The sequence below is a fragment of the Culicoides brevitarsis genome, chromosome 3 (genome assembly GCF_036172545.1).
Source record: "Culicoides brevitarsis isolate CSIRO-B50_1 chromosome 3, AGI_CSIRO_Cbre_v1, whole genome shotgun sequence".
Lineage (NCBI taxonomy): Eukaryota > Metazoa > Arthropoda > Insecta > Diptera > Ceratopogonidae > Culicoides > Culicoides brevitarsis.
This window is the reverse complement of record NC_087087.1, coordinates 11,643,540-11,664,772: the sequence shown is the minus strand read 5'-3', so window position 1 is coordinate 11,664,772 and position 21,233 is coordinate 11,643,540. Positions and strand designations below refer to the sequence as shown.

Below are 21,233 nucleotides of genomic sequence, written 5' to 3'. Positions count from 1 at the left end.
TTAATTCCAATTCAATTCAAATTTAACCAACATCAAAACTGGTCTTAACAATTTTTTTTTCTAACAACACTCCCTTTACCTTTTTTTCTTTAATTTTTTTAATTAATTTTATTTAATTAATTTTAATTAAATTAAATTTATTTTAGTTTTTTTTTATTTGAAAATAAATAGAACAAACTCGAATATAAGAAAAATTTTCCACAATTTTTTTTGAACTTTAATTTAACTTAGAGTAAATACTTTTTTTGATTTTTTTAGGGGGGATTTAGAAAATAAATACTTTTATTTTTTTTATTATTTAATTTTTGGACTTAATTAAAAATAGATTTTATTTTAATTTTTGAAATATTCTTAAAAAATATATTTTAATTTCATTTATTTGGCATGTCCCTTAATATTTTTTTTTTTATTTTCGGGCACTTTTTTATGAATATTTTTTTTAATAATTAATTAATTATTTTTTAAACAAATTTAATTATTAGTAGAAGGAACAAAAATAAAAGTGTAGAATGAAAAAAGTGATTTTTTGTTTAAATTATTTACAATTTCATGATTGATATTTGATTTGGCAGGATGAAAAATCTTGGAAGCTGGTGGGATTCAGTTTGGAAGATCTTTTAATAAAAAGGATGGATGATACTGAACAAATTTAATAATTTCCTTTTCAATTTTTTCTATCTTTGACACAATTTTTATATCTTTTTTCTTCAATTTTACTTCATTTTTTAAAAATTCTTTTAATAAATGGACGTTTTCTACTGAATTTATGCTAATTTTCTCGAATTTGATGAAAAAAGTAGAGGTAGCTTCAATTTTTTTGATGATTAAAACGTGTGAAAAGTTGTTAGTTAGGAACTTATCTAAACCTTAAGTCAAAATATTTGATAGTTTTAGATGCGCTAATACGATATTTTTTACTTTTAATTTCATTACTGTCCCAATAATCATCTAATGTGTGATAAAAACTAACAATATTTATGATAAATTTCAATTAAAAAAATAATTTTGGTAAATTTCCCTTTAAATACATTTTTTTCGCGCTCATGCGGGCGTTTTTTCGACGCCATTGGGTGTCCCGACGGGCGATTGTTGTCCCGCTTGTTGCTTCATTTGCTTATCGAAGAGCGGCAACTTTGATCTAACCGCACCTTCGCACACCATAATCCGCTGCTGATGCGGTTTCTTCTCCAATTCCAAGCAGAAAGCCTCGTAATCGGCGCGCGTTTTCAAATCCGCGTATTTTCGCGTCAGTCCCGAACTCAAATTGCTGTAATCCAAGTAGCAATCGGGAAAATGGGTTCCCGTCGTGGCCAACGGAGGCGGGCGATGTGTTTGCGTCGGTGAATTTGTCGCATATAAACCGCCGCCCGTTGACGAGGCACTCGATCCCGTGGACGGCGACGACGTGAGACGCCCCGAACTGGCACTGCTGCTGCTCGCCGTGTGTCGCATCACGTACTCAGGTACTTGGAGTGGCATGAACGCCTGATTTTTCCGCTCGAAATACTCGACAATTTTGGCAATTTGGGCGGAACGCGTATTCGGGATCGTCGTGTACGAGCGATCGTCCCACAGCAGGGAATCGGAGCCGGCGAGACTGCTGATGTCGTCGCTGCTGTCCGTGTAAATTGACGAGGTGCGGTTTTTGCAGTACAAAAGTTGGTTCTGGAATTGACTTCGTTGCATCAAATTTTTGATCTCAGAGTCGAGTTGGAGGCGTTGGATGAGGCCCATGTCGATGGAACGCGCATCGATGTCGATATTGCTCAAAATGTGGTTGCGACAAAGAAAGCGTTTGCGCGATTCAGCTAGTTCTAGGTCGTCGAACGAGCGAAGGGAGCTCACGGTTGTGCTGCTGTCATCCAAGGGCGTGACGCCGTCATTTAGAGTCAATGTGGACAAGTCCAGGTCGTTGTTCGGCATCAAGCAGTATTGGCACAGCGTCATTTTGGAGGATTTTGGACCGTCTGTTTAGGAGAAAAAAATTAAATTTGATCAAAAGGCTCATTTTAAATTAAAATTTTCGAAAGAAAAAATTATTTTGATTAAAATTGTTAGTCTTAGATTGAAATTTTAGTAATTTTCATCAAAAATTAAAAGTCAAAAATTTAATTTTTTGAAAAAAAAATTTGGTTGATTTATTTTACATAAAAAAATTTAATCAAAAGGTTATTTTTTTTAAATTAATAGAAAATTTTTACTCAAAAATGTAATTTTTTGACAAAAAAAAAAGTCTCTATTAGAAAATTTTTCATTTCATTTAATTTAGGATTTTCAAAAAAAAAATGTTACTTTATTAATATTTATTTTCGATATTTTTCATGAAAAGATGATGGTTCTTTTTTTTAGGAAAATTTTTATAACAGAAATTTTTTTTAATAATAATTTTTAAATTTTTTATTGATTTCACATGAAAAAATTTAATTAAAATAATTTTTAAATAATTTTTTTTTATTCAAGTTTTTTAAAGAAAAAATCTCTTTAAGAAATTTTTATAGTTTGTCTAAGATTTAAATTTTAATATTTTTCTTCAAAAATTCAAATTTTTGGAAAAAAATTTTTGAACAGAAAAAAAAATTTTTTTATTTTTTTTTTAACATTTCATATTATTTTACATAAAAAAATTAATTAAAATAATTTTTAAATTTAATTTTTCAAATTTTATTCAAAGCAAATAATTTTTTTTAGTTATTTTTGAAAAAAATATTTTTTTTTTTATTAAAAATAATTAAATAGATAACTTTTTAAATTTCTCCTAATATTTTTAATTTAAAATTTTAATATTTTTAATTAATGAATAATTTTCTTAATAACTTTTTACTTTTTTTTATGGAAAAATTTTATGAGAAGTGTTCAACTTTTGAAATTTTCTCTATGATTTTTAAATAAATCAAAATATTTTGATTTTAAATAATTATTAAAAAAAAAGTACCTAATTTAAAATAATTTTTTACAAAAAATTGTTATAAAAACAAAATTCTTTTAAATTTTTTTTGGAAAAAAAAGAGTCTTTTTGAGTAATTTTTAAGAAAATTGTTGGTCTAAAGAAGATTTTCGAAATCTTTCAAAAAATTGGCATTCAAAAAGTTAACTTTTTCAAAAAATTTTAAAATTCATTATTTTGTTTGTAATTTCTGACTAAAAAACTCTTATTGAGTAACTTTTTGATGAAAATTTTTACTCACAAGCTCTTTTTTCAAAAAATTTTAACAAAAAATATTTTTATGAGTAACTTTTTCTGAATTTTTTGAAAATTTTTTTCCTCATATAATTATTTTTTTAAATTTTCAAAAAAATTTTCAAAATTTTCGCAAAAAATCATAAAAACTCACCATTAAAAGTATCCAATCCCAAATCAGGTCGTTGAACATCCGTGCAACAACATCTCAATTTACTACCGGATGCCCCAAAATCTTCATTCAAGCACGAGAAAAAGCCACTTTCGACAGATCCGCGTCTCGTCAACACCTTCGACGACTCCATTATTTCCGGCAAAATCAACGGATCGCCATTCTGCGTCTTTTCCGTCGCATTTTCAGTCACATTCTCTGTCAAATTGCCATTTGGTAGATCGCTCGCTGCACTATTTTTGCGCGATGATGTCGTCAAACCGCCATTTTCAGTCTCAATTTTGCCACTCTTGTAAAGCGGATGACTAGAAAGTTCATTAAAGTTCGCCTTGTACTTTCTCGCTGCTGCAGTTCCGAGTTGTTTTCGCAATTCCTGCACAAATTCGTGCCGATCTGCTGTATTTGGGGTTGTTTCTTCGGGCAATTGGGCGTTGCGAAAGTCTTTTCGCGCAGTTGGCGGCGTATTTGGAAGACTTTTTGGCATTGCGTCGACATTTTCTTTGTCGCCCGCTTTTGGGTCTGTGACGAATTTGCCGAGTTCCTTGAGGAAAGGCGCCGTCATTTCGAAACACGAGCTAAAAAGATCGCCCGTTCGCGACATGTAAGCCGACGCATTGGCTCCGATGATCTTTTTGACGCCCCGCAACTGCGCCAGAGCCGTAAACGGATTCGATTTGGCACTCGGCAGATCCTTGCTGCGCGGCTTGTACTGCGGATCTTTAAGGAACATCGTTTCGGCGACTTTTTGCAGCGTCACATTCGAATAGGTAACGGGTTGTTCGGGTATGGAGGCTTCGGGTGTGGCGAGACGTGATGCGGTGCGAACCAACATGTGACAACGCGCCTTGTCGCTCGGGGTTGTGTGTGGCGGAAACATGATAACGTCTTCGGACAAGGAGCGACGATGCTTGTTGAGGCCGCTGTCGTCGTGCGCGAGGCCATTCTTCAGTCTTAAACATTCGGTGCTGTCACCGTTCTTTTGTTGTCGCATCAAATTGCTGTCGATGGACTTGCGTTTGCTCACAAAAGTGCTCGTTTTGCTGCCGCTGTTGTCGCTTCCGTCACTGCCGCCCGAACTATGACCGGAATTGGTGCCGCTTGTGGCACATGAACTGTTGCCGTTGCCCGAAATGCTCAAGTTGCTTGCATGGAGATCGACGTCACTAAGTGCTGAGGAGGGGTGTTGAATTTTGTCGAGGAGTAAACTCAACTTTTTCGCTACTTCCACGAAGGTTGGACGACTCTTTGGATCGTACTGTAAATGAAAAAAATTAAATTAAAAATTATTTTAAAGATAATTTTTAATAAAAATTTAAAGGTTCAAAATTTGAAATATTTTTTTTTAACTAAGCTTTAATTTTTTAATTTATTTAATTTATTTTTTTATTTTAATTCTTAATTTTTTTCTATTTTTTATTTTATCCTTTTGAATAATTTTTAAAAAAATTTTTAATTTATTTTTTTTTATTTGGAAATTGAATCATTTTTTACATTTCATTACATTTCATTATTTTTATATTTCAATATTTGAATAAAAATTTTTTCAAATTATTTATTTTTTTTATTTAGGTATTTAAAAAATTTATTTAATTAAAATATTCTATTTAATTTGAATTTATTTTAAATCTTTGAATTTTTAGTTTGATTTAAGCTTTTTAATGGCTTTAAACTTTTCAATTTAATTTTTTGAAAGCCGTTGAAAGTTTAATATTTAAATATAAAGATAAAAATTTTAAAAAATATAAATAATTTTAAAATAAAAAAATTAGTTAAATTGAAATTTAAAAATTCAAATAAATAAATTCTGAAAAAATTATATTTAATTTTGATTTATTTTTATTAAAATTAGAAATTTTATTGAACATCATTTGAAATTTTTTGAATGAATTTTTTATAAAATTATTTTTGTAAATTTTCAATTTATTCTAATTAAATTTTAAGAATTACTTTGAATTTAATTTTATTTAAAAAAAATAATAAATAATTTAAAATTAAAAAAAATAATTAATTAATTTCAAAAAAATAAATGAAAATTATTTAAAAATTTTATTTATTTTACTTGTTTTAATTTTTAGTTAAATTAAATTTAATTAATTTTTGAAAAATAAAATAATAAAAATAATTTAATAAAAAAAAAATTAAAATTAAAAAAAATAAAAAATATTTTCAAAAGTAAAACAAAAATAATTAAATATTCAAAGAAAAAAAGAATGAAAATTTTATTTGAATTTTATTAATTTATTTTAATATATTTAATTTTATCTTTAATATTAAATAATTATTTTGAATTTAATTTTATTTAAAATTTTAGAAAAAAATAATTTATAATTTTAGTTATTATTTTTTTTAGTTTTCTGATTTTATTTTTTTTTATTTGAATATTTTTTAATTTTAGTTATTATGATAATTTTAATTCTATTTAAAATTTATTATTTTTGAAAATTAATTTTTTTATTCTTAATTTTTTTTTAATTTTAATTCTCAAAAATTTTATTTCAAACGAAAAAATCTCAACTTACGATGCAACAGTAGAAAACCAGTCTTAAAAATGTTGGTGGCGTGTCATTGGGACACAAATCCACGAAGCCCATGTAATCCAGGCCAAACGAATTTGTTCGCGGCATGATATCTGGATCAGCTTCAATCTAAAAAAAAATAATTTTTTCATTAAAATAAAGTTTTTAGTCGATAAAAAATTTTCTCACCCTCGCTATCAACTCGCACATGATAATTCCGTACGAGAAAACGTCACTTCTCTCATCATACCATTCTCGTTTTAGGCACTCCGGACTCATCCAATATGGCGACCCAACGGTATCGAGTCTTTTCTGGCTTTTTCTCGGAATTTTCGCTGCTAGGCCGAAATCTCCAACGACAGCTTCCCACAAACCGTCATGCGTTCTTCGAACAAGAACATTCTTTAAAAAAAAAAACGAAAAAAAATAAATTTTTGATTTTTTAAAGGAAATTTTGCGAAAAACTTACTTTACTCGTCAAATCTCTGTGAAAAATTCCAACTTCATGCACGTACGCCATTCCTCGAGCAATTCCCAAGGCGAGAAAGATTTTCATCTGGGGCGTTAGCACGATCGACTGATTCTGTATTAGCTGCTCCAAAGAACCCTCCTCGATGTATTCCGTCAACGCATGTAACTGGCCTTCTTGCACACAAACTCCCATGAACCTGAAAAAAAAAAACAAAAATTAAAATATTTGCCGGTCGTCTATTTATTAAAATAAAAAAAATATTAAAAAAAGACTCAAGAGAGAGAGACAAAGGTACGTAGGTTTCAATAATTGCTTTTTTTGTCACGTTTCCATAATTTTTAAAGAAAAATCAAGAATTGTCTGTCCGTTTCTGCGATTTTTTAAAAGGAGAAACAAGTCACGTTGATGCACTTTTAGCAGCAATAAAACAACCGACCGGTGTCTCGACTCTTGTTGATAATAATGCATTACATTGTTAACGTTTTGATGTTTGTTCAGAATTTATTTACTCATGTCATTCGCATTTATGCATCACAATTCAAACTTTAGCCGGCGCTTGTTTTATTTATATTTTTTTTATTTGCGTTCTACACTTTTGTTGAATGTAATTTCTGCAATGCATGCAAAAAGTTCTAAATTTAGACTTGAGTGGACCTTCATTCTGCATAATAATTCAAAGAGATTTATGAGGATTTTTATAAGAATTTATGAGTGAAGGAATTTTTGACGCTAGATGGCACTGACAAATTTATGAAATTAATTTTTTGGCACTAGATGTCTCTTTATTTTGTGACAGTTTTTTACAAGATTTCATTAAAATATGAAATTTTTTTAAAAATATTCTTTGATAGACTCGCAGATAAAAATAATCCGCTAGATGGCGCTGAAAAATTTTGAATTTTAATTTTTGACCGCTAGATGTCTCTTAAAAGTTTATGAAAGTTTTTCACAAGAATTAATTAAAAATTTAAAATTAAAAAAAAACCGCTAGATGGCTCTGAAAACTTTTTAAACCAATTTTTGCCGCTAGATGTCTCTTAAGTTTATTAAAAATTTTCACAAGAATTAGTAAAATTATGTTAAATTTTTCTTAAAAGATTCTTTGATATCCTCACAGATAAAAAAAATCCGCTAGATGGCTCTTTAGATTTTAAAAGATGGAAAATTTCGGCATAAAAGGACTCTGCAGTTTTATTAAATTCTCCATAGAGGTATTGAAAAGCCTGCTTTGATAAACAAAAATTATCAATAATTGGCTTAAAAAAGAAATATGTTTATAAAAGTTGTCGCTAGATGTCTCTGAAGTATCAGGAACAGACAAAAATTTGCCTTTAGAGCTCAGTAAAAGCTAATAGTTGATCCCAAATTTTCAATGAATTATTCTGAAGACTTTTGAGTGAAAAAATTTAACTCCCCAAGTTCTTAAAAATTATTTCAATTAAAAAAATTGACGCTAGATGTCACTTCTGAACTTCAATTAACTAAGAATAACAGAAAGATGACTCTAAAAAATATTTTAATTAGAAGAAACTCTCACTAGATGACACTTAAAAGTTCTTTTATGAAAAAAAATGCCGCCAGATGTCTCTGAAACATCAAGAATTGACGACAAATTCCCTTCAGAGCTCAATCATTGGTATAAGTTGATTATAAATTGTCACTAAATGGTTCTGAATGCTTTCAAGATGTTCAAAATTAACTTTTTAAGTTTTTAGAAAATATTTTAATTTGAAAAAATGCCGCTAGATGTCAGTTATGAATTTCAAATGATAAAGAATAACCAAAATATGGATCTGAAACGACTCTGAAAGATCTTTTCTAAAGAAGAAATCTCCGCTAGATGTCACTTAAAAATTTTTATTGACTAAAAAAGCCGCCAGAGGTCTCTTTAAATTAATAAATGTTAAAAAAATACAATTATAATCCATTATTGACCAAAAATCATCTTGAAATAAATCTTATAGAACTCAAACATGCAAATTTTCGTTCTGCATAACAATTTAAACAGATTTATTTGACTTTAAAAAAAAATACTTTAATAAGAATTTCATGCGTGTAAAAAGGAGCAAAGGCCAAAAATAAATCTTCTTGACTTTTATAGCGCATTTTCAAGGTAGACCATTATTGTAGCTTGCATGTTCCTCACATGCTTTGGCATATCACAAACAATAATCTAGTGCAGAAAAATAAAAAAAAAACAGGAGACTAATTATTTGCTTGTCTAGGGAAAGAAAATCCATTTAAAAATCAGCACGAAACGGAATTTTTAATTAACTCGTTTGCAGCTGCTGCTGTTCTAACTAAGGTCAAGAACATTTGGATCTCGTTGGTGTCCAATAGTATAAAATTTCCCTTTAGTCCAGCTTCATTTTTTTCTCTTATCTAAAACCGAATCTTGTAAGAGAAAAAAAAACAACAAAGTAGAAAAATGATCGATATAAATTGCTACTGCAATTCCCACTAATTACTCTCTACCTTAAGGGCTCGTTTTTATTGCTACATCTCTTTTTTATTTTTTTTCCCATTTGAATAAATTGAACTCTTTTTTTCTCGTGAAAGACGAAGTAAGGCGTGATTTCATTCCAACACAGATTTTCAGGTGTTGATAAAAAAATAAATAAAAAATCCTTGATCCACTCGACTTTGTAGCGAAACAACAAAAAAAAATCATGTCGTCGTAAAATTGATTATTTTTCGCAAATGAAATATTAATAAATGGCGATATCATAAATATAAACAGGTCATCAAATGCAACAACATCGTCGAAACTCATGAAGATGATTCATTATTCAGTAATTTAATCACGTTTATTGTTGTTTGGGTGGCGATTGTCTGTGCTTTTGTTTATGACTGCATAAAGTGTGTGATGAATGGCAAAAGGACATGATCAATGAAGTTATTAATTTAAACATATAACGTGCAATGGTTGGTGTGTCTGATGTAACAATAGTTGAATTAATGAAGTTGTCTGCGTCGCTTGTTATTTATGTGTGATAAATTGACAGCGGAGTGAAATTTTTATTGATTTGAGCAGTTGGAATTTGTAGGAATTTCTGAGAAATTGGCGAAGACCTCCAGTTGAGTTCTGTGATTGATGAGTTTAAGACTTCAACTGCTTATAATTTGAACGCCATCTAGTAGCGATTTTTGGAACAAATAAAGTCTATTAGAGTCATCTGATGATAGATTATCTTCAGTTGAATATCTTAAGCGACCTCTGGAGGCAAATTTTTGATCAATTGAAGTCTCTTAGAATTGCTTGATTGATCTATTTATAATTTTTAATCAAGGAATTCTAAGAGACTTTCATTGTTCAATAATTTGCCAACAGAGGTCGTTTAAGACATTCAACTGAACAAAATATATCATCAGAGGACTCTAAAAGGCTTTATTTGTTCAATAAATCGCTACTAGATGGCGTTCAAGACAATTTTTGAAAAATCTTTAAAGGCCTTTATTTAATTTAAAAAAAAACTATCAATAGAGGTCGCTTCAAAAGTTTCATTTAGAGAAAATTTGTCACTTGAAGTCTCTAAGGGTATATAATTTTTGCCACTAGATGTCGCTGTAAAAAATAATTTATTTAATTTTGCCACAAGAGGTCACTTCAAAGATTCAATTGGTTTAAAACTCATATCAGAGAATTCTTAAAGCTTTAAATTAATGAAAAATTGCCACGAGGGGGCGTTCATCTGAAAAAAATTGTTTAAAAGTTCTCTTAAAATGTTTAAAACCTTTCAGTTAATAATAATGTTGGCACTAGAGGTCGCTATAAACCTTTTTTGAAGCAAATCTGGGCTCAATGGCTCTTGAAATTTTTAAAAATTAGTGACTAGAGGTCACTTTAATGGAAAAAATGAAGGAAAATTTTAATCAAAAGTTTTCTCAGGTGTTCATGTTTTAAGAAAATTGTCACTTGAGGTCTCTTAAAGATTAAATTTCATAAAATTTTTCATTAAAAGTTTCTATTTAATAAAATTATTACCACTAGATGTCGCTGAATAAAAAAAATTATTTAAAATTCCCGCTAGATGTCTCTTTAAAAATTAAATTACTTCAAAATTCACAAAAATGACTCAAAAATCCTTCAATTTATGAAAAAATTGCCGCTAGATGTCTCTTTAAAAATTAATTTGATTTAAATCTCACATCAAAAAGATCTAAAATCATTCAATTTATGAAAAAATTGCCGCTAGAGGTCACTTTTAATAACTTAATGCTATTAAATAATTCCTCGAACATTCTCAAACATAATCCAAAACTTTATGTACCATCACTCTCCCCTCACAAAGTAATAAAAACAAAATAAAACAACTACCTACAAAATGTTAATTAATGTTTATGAAAGCATAAAAAACGATACTTATCGATATTATCATCCATTTCATAATAAACGAAAAAAAAGCTACTGTACTCCACAAAACATTTAAAAAAAACTTACATGAATTTTATGTTCATTAACAAAAACACACAAAAAAAGTACATAAGAAATGCGTGCAAATTACCAAGTAACCGTGTATGTGTACTTTTTGACAGTTGCGTCGCGATAAATATCTTAAATACATAATTAAGAGTCATTTTTGATGCGTATAAACTGACAATTTTGCATAATGATAATTAAAACCGACCAAAAAAAAATTGTACAACCAAAGTTTTATGTCTTTAGTGTTAATAAAGTATCACAATTAACGATGTTTTGCATTCAAAGTTACGGAATCATTTATTATTAAAAAAATACCAAAAGTAACAATTATTATTAATGTTTAAAGTAAGGTGACTCTCTTAATTCTCCCTGGGTAGTAATAAATTTCTTTGTTTATGTAATTATTATTGGTATTGTCATGTGAGTGTAATATGATTATTATTTTATATAAATGTAATTTTTACATGTTAAAAAAAATATTTCTGGAATGTAAATTATTTTATTGATATTGCGTTGCCTAAGGTGATCATATGTCGAGATATTTACGATGATGTATATGAAAATAATAATATGTAAGAAAAAGGGCGTGCACAGAAATATTTCTTATCTCGTGTGAGTTTGTGGCTTGCTGTCCCTTTTGGGACCCACAATTATTATTTGTTTTGCAGTTTTTGTTTGATAAATGACTCTGAATCACATTGACCAGGGTCAAGAAAAACTTCAAATATCTGATTACGAAAAAAAAAACTCTCACTTGTAAAAAAAACAAACAACGCAACGTTAAAAAAAGGCGGAAAGAGGAAATATAATAAAATAATAAATTTTTCAATGCACTGCTTTTAAATAGCCAGCAACATATTATTTAGTCAGTCACTCAGGCAAGCAACTCGTATATCGATGCGATGGATGGATATTATATTATTACTTTATTAGCAACAAACAATTTCTTTATAGTATAAATTTGCTGCAGGAAAATGTTACTCAAATCCAGGACCACCTTCATCCACGATAAAAACAGGTACTTTGTGCAATATGCTATTATTATAAAACAAACTCGCGAACATAACAGCGGAATGTTGGTATCGCGTGCAAATTTAATTATACACCAAAGTTGACCTCTAAGTTTATTTTAAACTTTATTTATTTACTTCGTGGTGATATAACGGTTCTAATGTGCTTATGCCATGCGGCGGTGTAGAGTCATAATATATGAAAAATATATTTAAAAATAAATTATATTGATAATAGGTACTCGCGGCTAAATATTCTGACTAAAAGTCTGTCTGGCAGAATTAAAATAAAACGCGACAATATTAAATGTAATTTATGCATGTAAAGCTTAAATCTGTGTCTAAATGCAAATTTTGTCGTGTTTTAGTTGTCATTATTTTTTTTTTTTTGCCATTTTTCGTGTCGAATATATGGGTAAAATGTAACTCAACACGAACTTTTGATATGAAGTGAAATATTGAGTAGTTGCGGATCTGTTTGAGGTTTGGAAGTTTTCGATCGAGGTTTGGATGAACATTTTAAAATTGGTATGTAAAATTTTATAAGAAGTTTTACTTAAGTTAATATTTTAGAAAATCTTCTTTAATGATCAGTGGTGGATTCACAGGTAGGCTGATAAGACTGAAACCTTAGGCCTTGAGTATTTTGTTAAAAAAAATAAAATAGGCCCTAAAATTGTTGAAAAAACCCAATTGCCATTATTTTCACAATGTCTATTGTCAAAATTCAATTGATTGGACTCAATTTACTCAGTTATTTAGGCTCTCGATAATCGTCACATTCTGGAGTTTCACAAGTTGCACATATGGAGATACTTTGAGTCGATCCTGCCACCCAAGATCACGCAAAAAGAACAACAAATTAAAGTCGATCAAAGTCACACTAGTTTGCGAGTCAGTTGTTGAAAAGCGTTTCATTTTTTTCAACATTTTGTATATTTTGAACAAGAATACTTTCATAGACATTTTTTCATACAAGTTGTCATATAAAATGAGAAGGTTCTTAAATGCTGGTTTCATTGATAAGAAATGCAGGTTTGAATTTTTCATTATATCTTAACTTTTTTCTATCCTCATTCCTGTTTTGAAAATCAAATGATCATTGCCTTTTTGTACGGCTTATCCCGATCCTAAACAGATGCGGTCTGCATTCGTTGATCTATTTGAAACCAAAAGACGAAAATAATGAAATATTGTAAGAATCAAAATCTTGTGAACAGCTTCAGTTTCAGTTTCATAGAACTTTAGTTTCAAAAGGAATTTAAGTGTGACTTAGAAGTTATCCAAACATTGCAGCTTCTCATGGCATCATCATAACTTGAAACTCTTGAAGCTGCTCAGTCTATTTCTAAAAATTTTTCTTCTCGTTTAACTAAAAAAGCAAATATTAAAAAAATTAGTAAATATTTTTTTTTTCATATTGATATAAACTTCAAAAGTAACCTTCCCGCTAATTCAAACTTTTTAAATACAAATAATTTTTAATTTATTACTTTAGAATTTTTGTGACAACAGGACAAAACTACAACCAGACCAGAGCTCCTTGAAACAAATTTCAACAAAGTTTTATTAAACATGCCCTTAAGTTAACAAATAAATAAAATCTACAATGTATTAGTAAACACGTCACGGTAAAGTAACAAAGTTTTAAAAAACATTCAAATTCATTCAAAAATCGCATGCAATTTTAAACTTTTTCTTTTTTGCATGCTTTTTTAACAAATAAGCTCATAATGAGCTAAGAGAGGTTATTGATTGAAAAACATTGAAAAGGTGCCTTTCAATCCTCCTTAATTACATTAATTATTATTTTTATTATTTTCCGTCTGAAAATAGAAGCCTCTTAACTGTTGCTCACTTAGATAAGTCCCGGGTTGACGTAGAGTGACAAATATTATATAATTCTTGACGACGACAAAAAGTAGTCGTAATAAAAAACGAGGAAATCGATACTTTTTCTGGTTGTGCACTCAAAATATCAAGTATCCAATATGTATATTTATTAAAGATCATAAAAATTCGTTTAAAAAATTAAGAGCGTCAATCACTTGAGACTTGAAAGATGCAGAGAGGCAATGCTTTTACTTTTTTTCTTCTGAACAATCACTGCAATAACAGTAGCAACAGCGGTTTAAATTATTTATTATTATTTTTGCATCCTCATTTACTTTTTGAAGCATGTTGTGCAATTGGATGCATACGGAGTAGTAGAGTAAAGACCATTTCCGAGATTGTTTGACATACATTGTTAGTTAATTGGAAAAGTATAAATAAAAAAATGTATTTACCGGTAGTGAGTGTAGTTCTTCAGAGATTTTAAAGTAAATATGCATTATTACGAAAAAAAATGTTTTTTTGTAATAAAATGTTGTTAAACGTCGAAACATGAGAAATTTCCATATGGTTCCTTTCTTTTTTTTAATTTCTTTTTTTAACAACTTGTAATAATATTTTTTTACAAATTACAATTACTAATTACAGCTTGTTACCAAAATCATCGAGCTGTCAAACAAAACACGCGCTGGGATGTTTATGTCAATGGTAATTATGATCAACAGCAACACCTTTGGTACGAAATTTGCATAAAAAGGTTCAAACGACCTTCACCTGAGATTAAAGATTTAATTACTCGGACAAATTGTTTCGCTTAATGTGGTTTAAACTTCTTCTTCAATGATAAAAACTATATAAAAAACCTGTTGCTGTCAATTACCTTACTTATTTCATTGCAGAAAAAAAATATCAATTTGTGGTTACAAATGTTGTTGAAAAATATAAATATAAAGGGAGACCCTACGCATTACATTGTGTGGCATCGCTTGTGGTTGGACAGAGATGGTAAGTTAAAAAAGCGCAAAGTCTTTTTTGATCAAAAAATTTAAAATTAAAAAAATTTTTTTTTCCATTTTTAGAAGTTGATGTTAAAGAATTTTGAGGTTAGAATTGATTAATTTTAAAAAACTAACCTCAAAATATTTTCGTTTTGGAAAATTAGTCAGTTTTAAGTCACTAATTGGTAAGTTTTTCTTTTTAAATCAAAATTTCTAATTTATTTCCCAGATTTGCTGAAATTTGTTGACATTTCATAAATTTGGCGCCAAATTTATGATCGTGTCTCTTTTAATCAAAAAATTTAAAATATTCTAAAAAAAAATTTTTTTCAGCTTTTAAAGTTGATCTTAAAGATTTTTGAGGTTAGAATTGATAAATTTATAAAAAAATTAACCTCAAAATATTTTTTTGGTTTGGAAAATTATTTAGATTTAGATTCACTTTATTGGTAAGTTTTACTTTATTAATAAAAATTTCTACTTTATTTTCTAGATTTGCTGAAATTTGTTGACATTTCATAAAATTGGCGCCAAATTTATGATCGTTCGCGCCTTTTGACTTTTAGTTACGCCCCTGTCGGTCGTTACACGCATTAACGTCCTGTCAACATTTCAAACCGAGTTTTTGCATGAAGCATAAAAAATTGCAAAATCGCATTTATTTAAATTGAAATCGAAAAAAGGACGTAAACGCCACTTTTCCAAGCATAAATTTAAATGCAACTCGAGAGATTATCATCAATTGAATGCAAAAAATAAGTAACGACCACATTAAATGTTGTTCGCTCTCGAAATAGATCCCGCGTCATTTCTATGATTTCACTTTCAATTAATGTAACAAAACTCGTACTTATGCAGCATATTTACACAAAAACATGTTCGCCACATGTATCAACAACATGACTAACCTATCTAGCAACAACGATCTTCAGCGCGAGTGCGATGCATAAACGAAAAGAAAGACGGGTAATGATTGCTCACTACCTGAATTTTCGTCGTTTTGCGATTCGTTTGAAATTTTGCGCGAAAACAGGCTTGCGAATTGTGAATGAACCGAACGCCAAACCATGATACGAGGGGAAACATGATTTGATCTTGACTATAAAAAAAAAGTAGTTAGCAGAAAAACGTGAAATTATAAGTTGAGGTAGGTTCGGCTCTTTTTTCGCGACTTGATGATGTGTGTGGGTCATAAATGTCATGTTATTAATTGAAATGTGATGTAAATGGGGTTTGTTGATAACATCGACGACGACGACGAAAACGACGAAAATTGATGGCTCTAATAATTTGTAACTGATGGAGTAAACACGAAGTAATTAGCTGGCATGACTCTGTACAATATTTAACATGCTCAAAGGTATTGTGAAGTTGTCAGTCAGTCCCTTTTTGACCGATAGACATCTTCATCATCATCATCGAGTTGAACAAATATTGCTCATGTTCGATAATGATTTGCGTTTTAAATTATGAAAAAAAAAATGAATTTATTGATCATGAAGGTCTTTCTCGTGTGTAAGTATGTTATGTCAATTTTTGCCCTTGCTGATATTTTTTATGATTTTTTTTCTTTTTAGTTAAATATAGGACAAGACAGTTGGTCATCATTTACACTGCAAAAAAAGTTTTGGGGGGTATTTCGCAATCAGGAGGCTCAGCTTTATATGGTAAGTTGTTTTTTAGCAATATCTTATGAAATTAGCAAAAGCTATGCTATAAAAGACCACAATGGACTCATTTGGTTTACCTTGTTGAAAAAAGGCTCAATTTGTAATCTAAGCTATGCCAAAACTCGGATTTGTTCGAAGAAATTGAGTCGATTTCAAGGATTCAGTTGATCTTGGTGAAGTTTTTTCAGCACATGTAAGTATCATGACATTACAGGAAACTCAGAACAGGAAGCGTAAGTGAAATGTTACAATAAACTGAATAATTGGCAGAGAATTGGAATAAATGTTAATTTTCAAAGCGACGAAAAATTTACTTCCAATGTGCCTGATAATTATCATCGAAACAACAAGAATCATTTTGTATCACTTGTTAACGCCGTTAAGCTGTTTAAAAAAAGTTAAATTAAAGCAACCATGGAGTATAATGCCTTCAATAAAAATTGGTCAATAAGCGGTATTTGGATTATGACATCAAAGCTGTAAAGAAGTGTTTAAAAAGTTAAGAAAAATTCAGGTACATCCAAAAGGCTTTCCATTCAAATAGTTTTCTTTCATACATACAGTGTGGTACAAAGGTGTCAAAATATTCAATGAAATGTCAAGACTTTACTTTAACTGGGATTGCAGTTTTTTATCGATGGATTCTCAGTCTCAGAGAATTTAGTATTAGAATCATCAAAAGTCTTTAAGTCACTCGATTTCATCATTTTATCGAAAAAAAAATGTGATTTTTTGATGATTTCGGGTTAGTTAGTTCTAAAGTAGTCGAAAAAACCTAAATTCAAAATTCTGGAATGAGCCTAAGTGTTTTTAGACACTTTTAAAGAGTCTAAAGAGGTACTCCAAAACTCAAAAAAATGTTTAAAATCTCAAAAGCTAATTCCTGAATTTTAAATTTAGGACTAACTAACACGAAACAATCAAAAAATTTCATGCTAAAGTTCAAGTCAGCTCATCTCAGAATTACAAATTCTTATAGCAAATTCTTTTTTTACCATCAAGACATTTTAAATTTAACCGCCTATCAACATTGTCCCACGATTGCAATTTATGACTTGTTGCTTATTGAATTTATTTTATGATCCATTATTTCCGATTGTTCTGTGTTATCAACACAAGTCAACGCCATTTCAAGTACTCTGTCATAAAATCCTTCTATATTTATTGTTATAAATAAACAAACATTCCAGGTATTTATTTTTAACGTTTTAAAGCAACAAATTATCAATTTAGAACAAATTTTAATGCGAAAAGAATTCCTTATCACTAAAGTTATAAAATATTTATTTGTGTCAAGATTTTTTTTTTTTGCATAACACAAAATTTAATTGTACATTCCTGAAATGTGTCAAGGTGTGACATTTTTCCCTCAACTTTTTCCTTTTTTTTGACAGAATTATGGAAAAAATGTTTGTCAATCCATAAAGCACAGAACAAAAAAATGAAAAGTGACACAAAAAATACAATCACGTATCAAGTTAAATAATTTTCCATGACATGCCACCATGAAAGCGTGATAGAAAATAAATGTCGCAAACTCATTGAGTCAATATTTGTTGTTGTTTTTTTTTTGTCACGATATTAAGTAATATCTCGCGAGTTGGTAAAGAAAGAAAGAGACTTTAAACTAGAAATGAGTCAGTCCAGACAAAACCGCAGCATATTACTTAATAAATGTTTTTTTACTGATTCATGTTTTCGGTAAAAAAAAATCATTTTTTATCAGGAATTAATAGAAAAATCCCAAGATTATCACAAATATTTTGTAACCTATCTGACTACTACTTTAAAGACCTTTTTGGAGAAACGTGACTTTGCTTCATCTAGCAACATATTTTTGGACATCTTTCATAGATCAATAAAGATTAACTTCATCTCTTTTTCATATCAATTTCAGCTTTTCGTGTTCTTTCATCTTTTTTAGTCGTCTTCGACTTGTGTCATGTGCGTGTAACGCGGCGATTTACTAAAGATTAATATTTTTTTTATTATTTATTATAAAATTACGATGAATCATTTCAAATATTTACACTACAATGCCACGTTTTTTCTCCTCTAAAGCACTAAAGATCGAATCTTGACCCATTTATCTATATTTTATTGAGTTATTAGTAAGTTTAAAGTACACTTTACTATTTGTTCAGCTTAAAATTTGACGTTTCATGAGATCCGACACGAGGAATGTATTTTTTTAAAACAACCTGAGTCATTCTTTGTGAATTCTTGAAAAAAAAAATTGTAAAGATAATATGGCTAAAGATAAAGCTAAGAAGTAATGATAGTAATTAACCGGGCGCCGTCGATAATTAATCCCCTCCGCGTCAAATTAAATTTTATCTCATTTTTTGAAAAACCATATTTTGTTACATAATTTTCCCTTCTCTTCTTCAGTAATAATTCTTTTTGCTCAAAAAGTCGCCTCGGATCACTCTTAATTGATTTATTGCCTCTGAGCATAATAATTAGAAACGAGCGTCGGTATATTTTTGTGATGCTATTACTTCATTCTCTGTTTAATTGTTTAATTTACGGAGCATCTCTTCTCATCTCGAACAAAAAAAAAGATTAAATAATTGTCACTGACATTGACACTCTTAATTGTACAAATTAAACAATGAGAAGTTTGTTTTTACTTTGTTTTCGTTTCGTTTTGTTTTAGATTGAATATGTTGAGAGATAAATATTACATAATAAATAAATAAGAGTATCTTTGTCGCTATCTTTTGTTTTAGTTGATAAATGTATTAGATTGAAAGGTTTAAATGACAAATTGAGATGGGAAAAAGGGTCTTTTTCAGTCAAAATTTTTAGAAAAATCTATTAGTTTTGTGATTATAATGAGTAGACCCGTTTTTTTTATGAGTAAAATATTTTTTTCAATTCTAGAAAAAAATATTAAATTGATATTGATTTAAATAAAATTTTGTAAATCAGTAAAATTTTTAAAAAATTATAAAAAATTATTTTTAAATTTATTAATAATTTTTCAAAATTTTTATTTTTATAAAATTTTAGTTACAAAAAAATTATTTAAATTAAATTTTTTTTTACTTAATTAATTTTTGAAAAACATTTAAAGATTTTTTTTAAATCTATTCATTATTGTTTTATTCAAAAAAAATAATTTAAATATTTTAAATTAAAAATAATTAATTAATTATTTAAAAGTAAATTAATAATTTTTAAATTTAATTAAAAATAATTAATTTTTAAAAATAAATTAATAATTAATTTCAAAATAAATTAATAATTTTTAATTTGTAAATTTTTTTTCCAGAATTTTATTTTAAAATTTTTAAAATAAATGATATTTAATTTATTTTTTAAAAAATTTTATGTAATTTTACTTTAATTAACTTTGATTAAATTTAAAATTAAAATTTCCAATTAAAAAAAAATTAAAAAATCTTAAAAACCACTTTACTTGATTCAACGAGAACAAATAATTTCCGGAAACCCTTAAAACAAAAAAAAGCACTTTAATTGGTCATTTTTTTCGTCCCACAGCTACCATATGCGACATTACAGCAACCTTGCCTTGACTGTTGTTGATATTTTTTTACTCCACTCGAGTATCTCACATGTGAGAAAATTTCCGCATCATCATCATTGGCTAACATTGAGCCATTACTCAGTTTGTTTATTACTTAACAATTAACTTAACGTAAACAAAGCTCGGAACATTTTTTTAATTACTTCATCAGAAAATTGTGCTTAGAAATTTCATAAAAGTTGACAAATTTTTTTTCTCAACCTGATTGAATACAATGCGAAGATTTTTTTTGCACACAAAAAGTGTGAATGAGGACGCTTGACGTTTTTTTTTGTGTCATTTTTTGTTTGCTTCATTGGACAACAAAAAAAAATCGCACAACGTTCCCTTGAACTTGACTCGAAAAATAAGCGAAAATAAAAATAACGATCATTGTTTATTTCGTTTCGTTTCTGTTCTACATACAATAATAAAATAAGCATAATTGCATTGCTGCTGTTGCACCGTCGTCATAGTGCAAAAAGATAATAAAAAATAACAATTGTATAAACAAAACAATAATAAAAAAAATAAATACTGTAAAATGTCTACGAAATCTCTTTCGAGAAATCATTCTCGTTCAAAGTCAATGTACAGATGAGGAGGCATGACTTTACATTTTTTGCTTCATCTTCTTTTTTTTTCGCGTAATTCGATGCAAAAAATATTTTTTTTAAGTTTTTCACGAGTTTAGATCTGTTCGTGAAGGACTCTTGTAGTGAGAAGGAGTTGACGTAATTTCTTCGTAATCCCTTTTACTGTCATCTTAGCAACGTAACTTCTCTTCAAACCAACAAACAAAAGAGTTTAGCTGCAAGTTCTCGTGCTTGGCAAGACAAATCATGATCATTTTCTAATTAGACCGTAAAAACTTTGCATGATTCCTGATGAATGGATCGTTTTTGCTATCTAGCTCGCATGTTACAGCCTTTCTTGCTTTTAAGATGCAAAAAAAGTGGAGAGTAAAGCTGCTGCTTTTGTTGAATTACATGCGCATTACAGTTTATTGGGAGAGATTAACAGAAAAAATTTACTTAGGCTGTTAAAAGTATTGAAAAAGTTTCATTGTCATTTTAAAAAATTACCGTTAAAATTTGAGATTTGCCTTTTTGCTAATTCAAATTTAAAAAAAATCTGATTCAAAGGATTAAATGATAAAAACTACTTAAATTTTATGAAAACTTTGAAAAAAAAATTTAAATTTAAAATTTTATCAAAAATAATAAGTTTTAATTTAAAAAAAATTACCGTTAAAAATTTGAGATTCGCTTTTTCGCTAATTCAAACCTTAAATTTTTTCTTGTAATAAGAACATTTAATTTTTAAGAAAATTCAAATTCTACTAAAGTTTGAATTAGCAAAAAAAAAATTTAAAAAAAAATTTTTAACAGAAATTTTAAACATTGAAAATCTTAAATATATTTTCAAA

The 21,233-nt window shown here is 28.6% G+C and overlaps 1 protein-coding gene across 1 annotated transcript in view; it reads right to left on the bottom strand.

Moving 5' to 3' along the window:
- Nucleotides 1–295: 295 nt before the first annotated feature.
- Nucleotides 296–21,233, bottom strand: part of LOC134835089 (serine/threonine-protein kinase PLK4) — a 66,238-nt gene continuing 45,300 nt past the window's right edge. The window contains exons 4-8 of the mRNA XM_063849944.1: nucleotides 6,336–6,534; nucleotides 6,056–6,268; nucleotides 5,870–5,995; nucleotides 3,333–4,605; nucleotides 296–1,967 (exon numbers count right to left, since the gene is read on the bottom strand). Of these exons, the coding sequence (XP_063706014.1) occupies nucleotides 1,042–1,967; nucleotides 3,333–4,605; nucleotides 5,870–5,995; nucleotides 6,056–6,268; nucleotides 6,336–6,534 (2,737 nt within the window). The 3' untranslated portion in view covers nucleotides 296–1,041. The remainder of the gene's footprint in view (nucleotides 1,968–3,332; nucleotides 4,606–5,869; nucleotides 5,996–6,055; nucleotides 6,269–6,335; nucleotides 6,535–21,233) is intronic.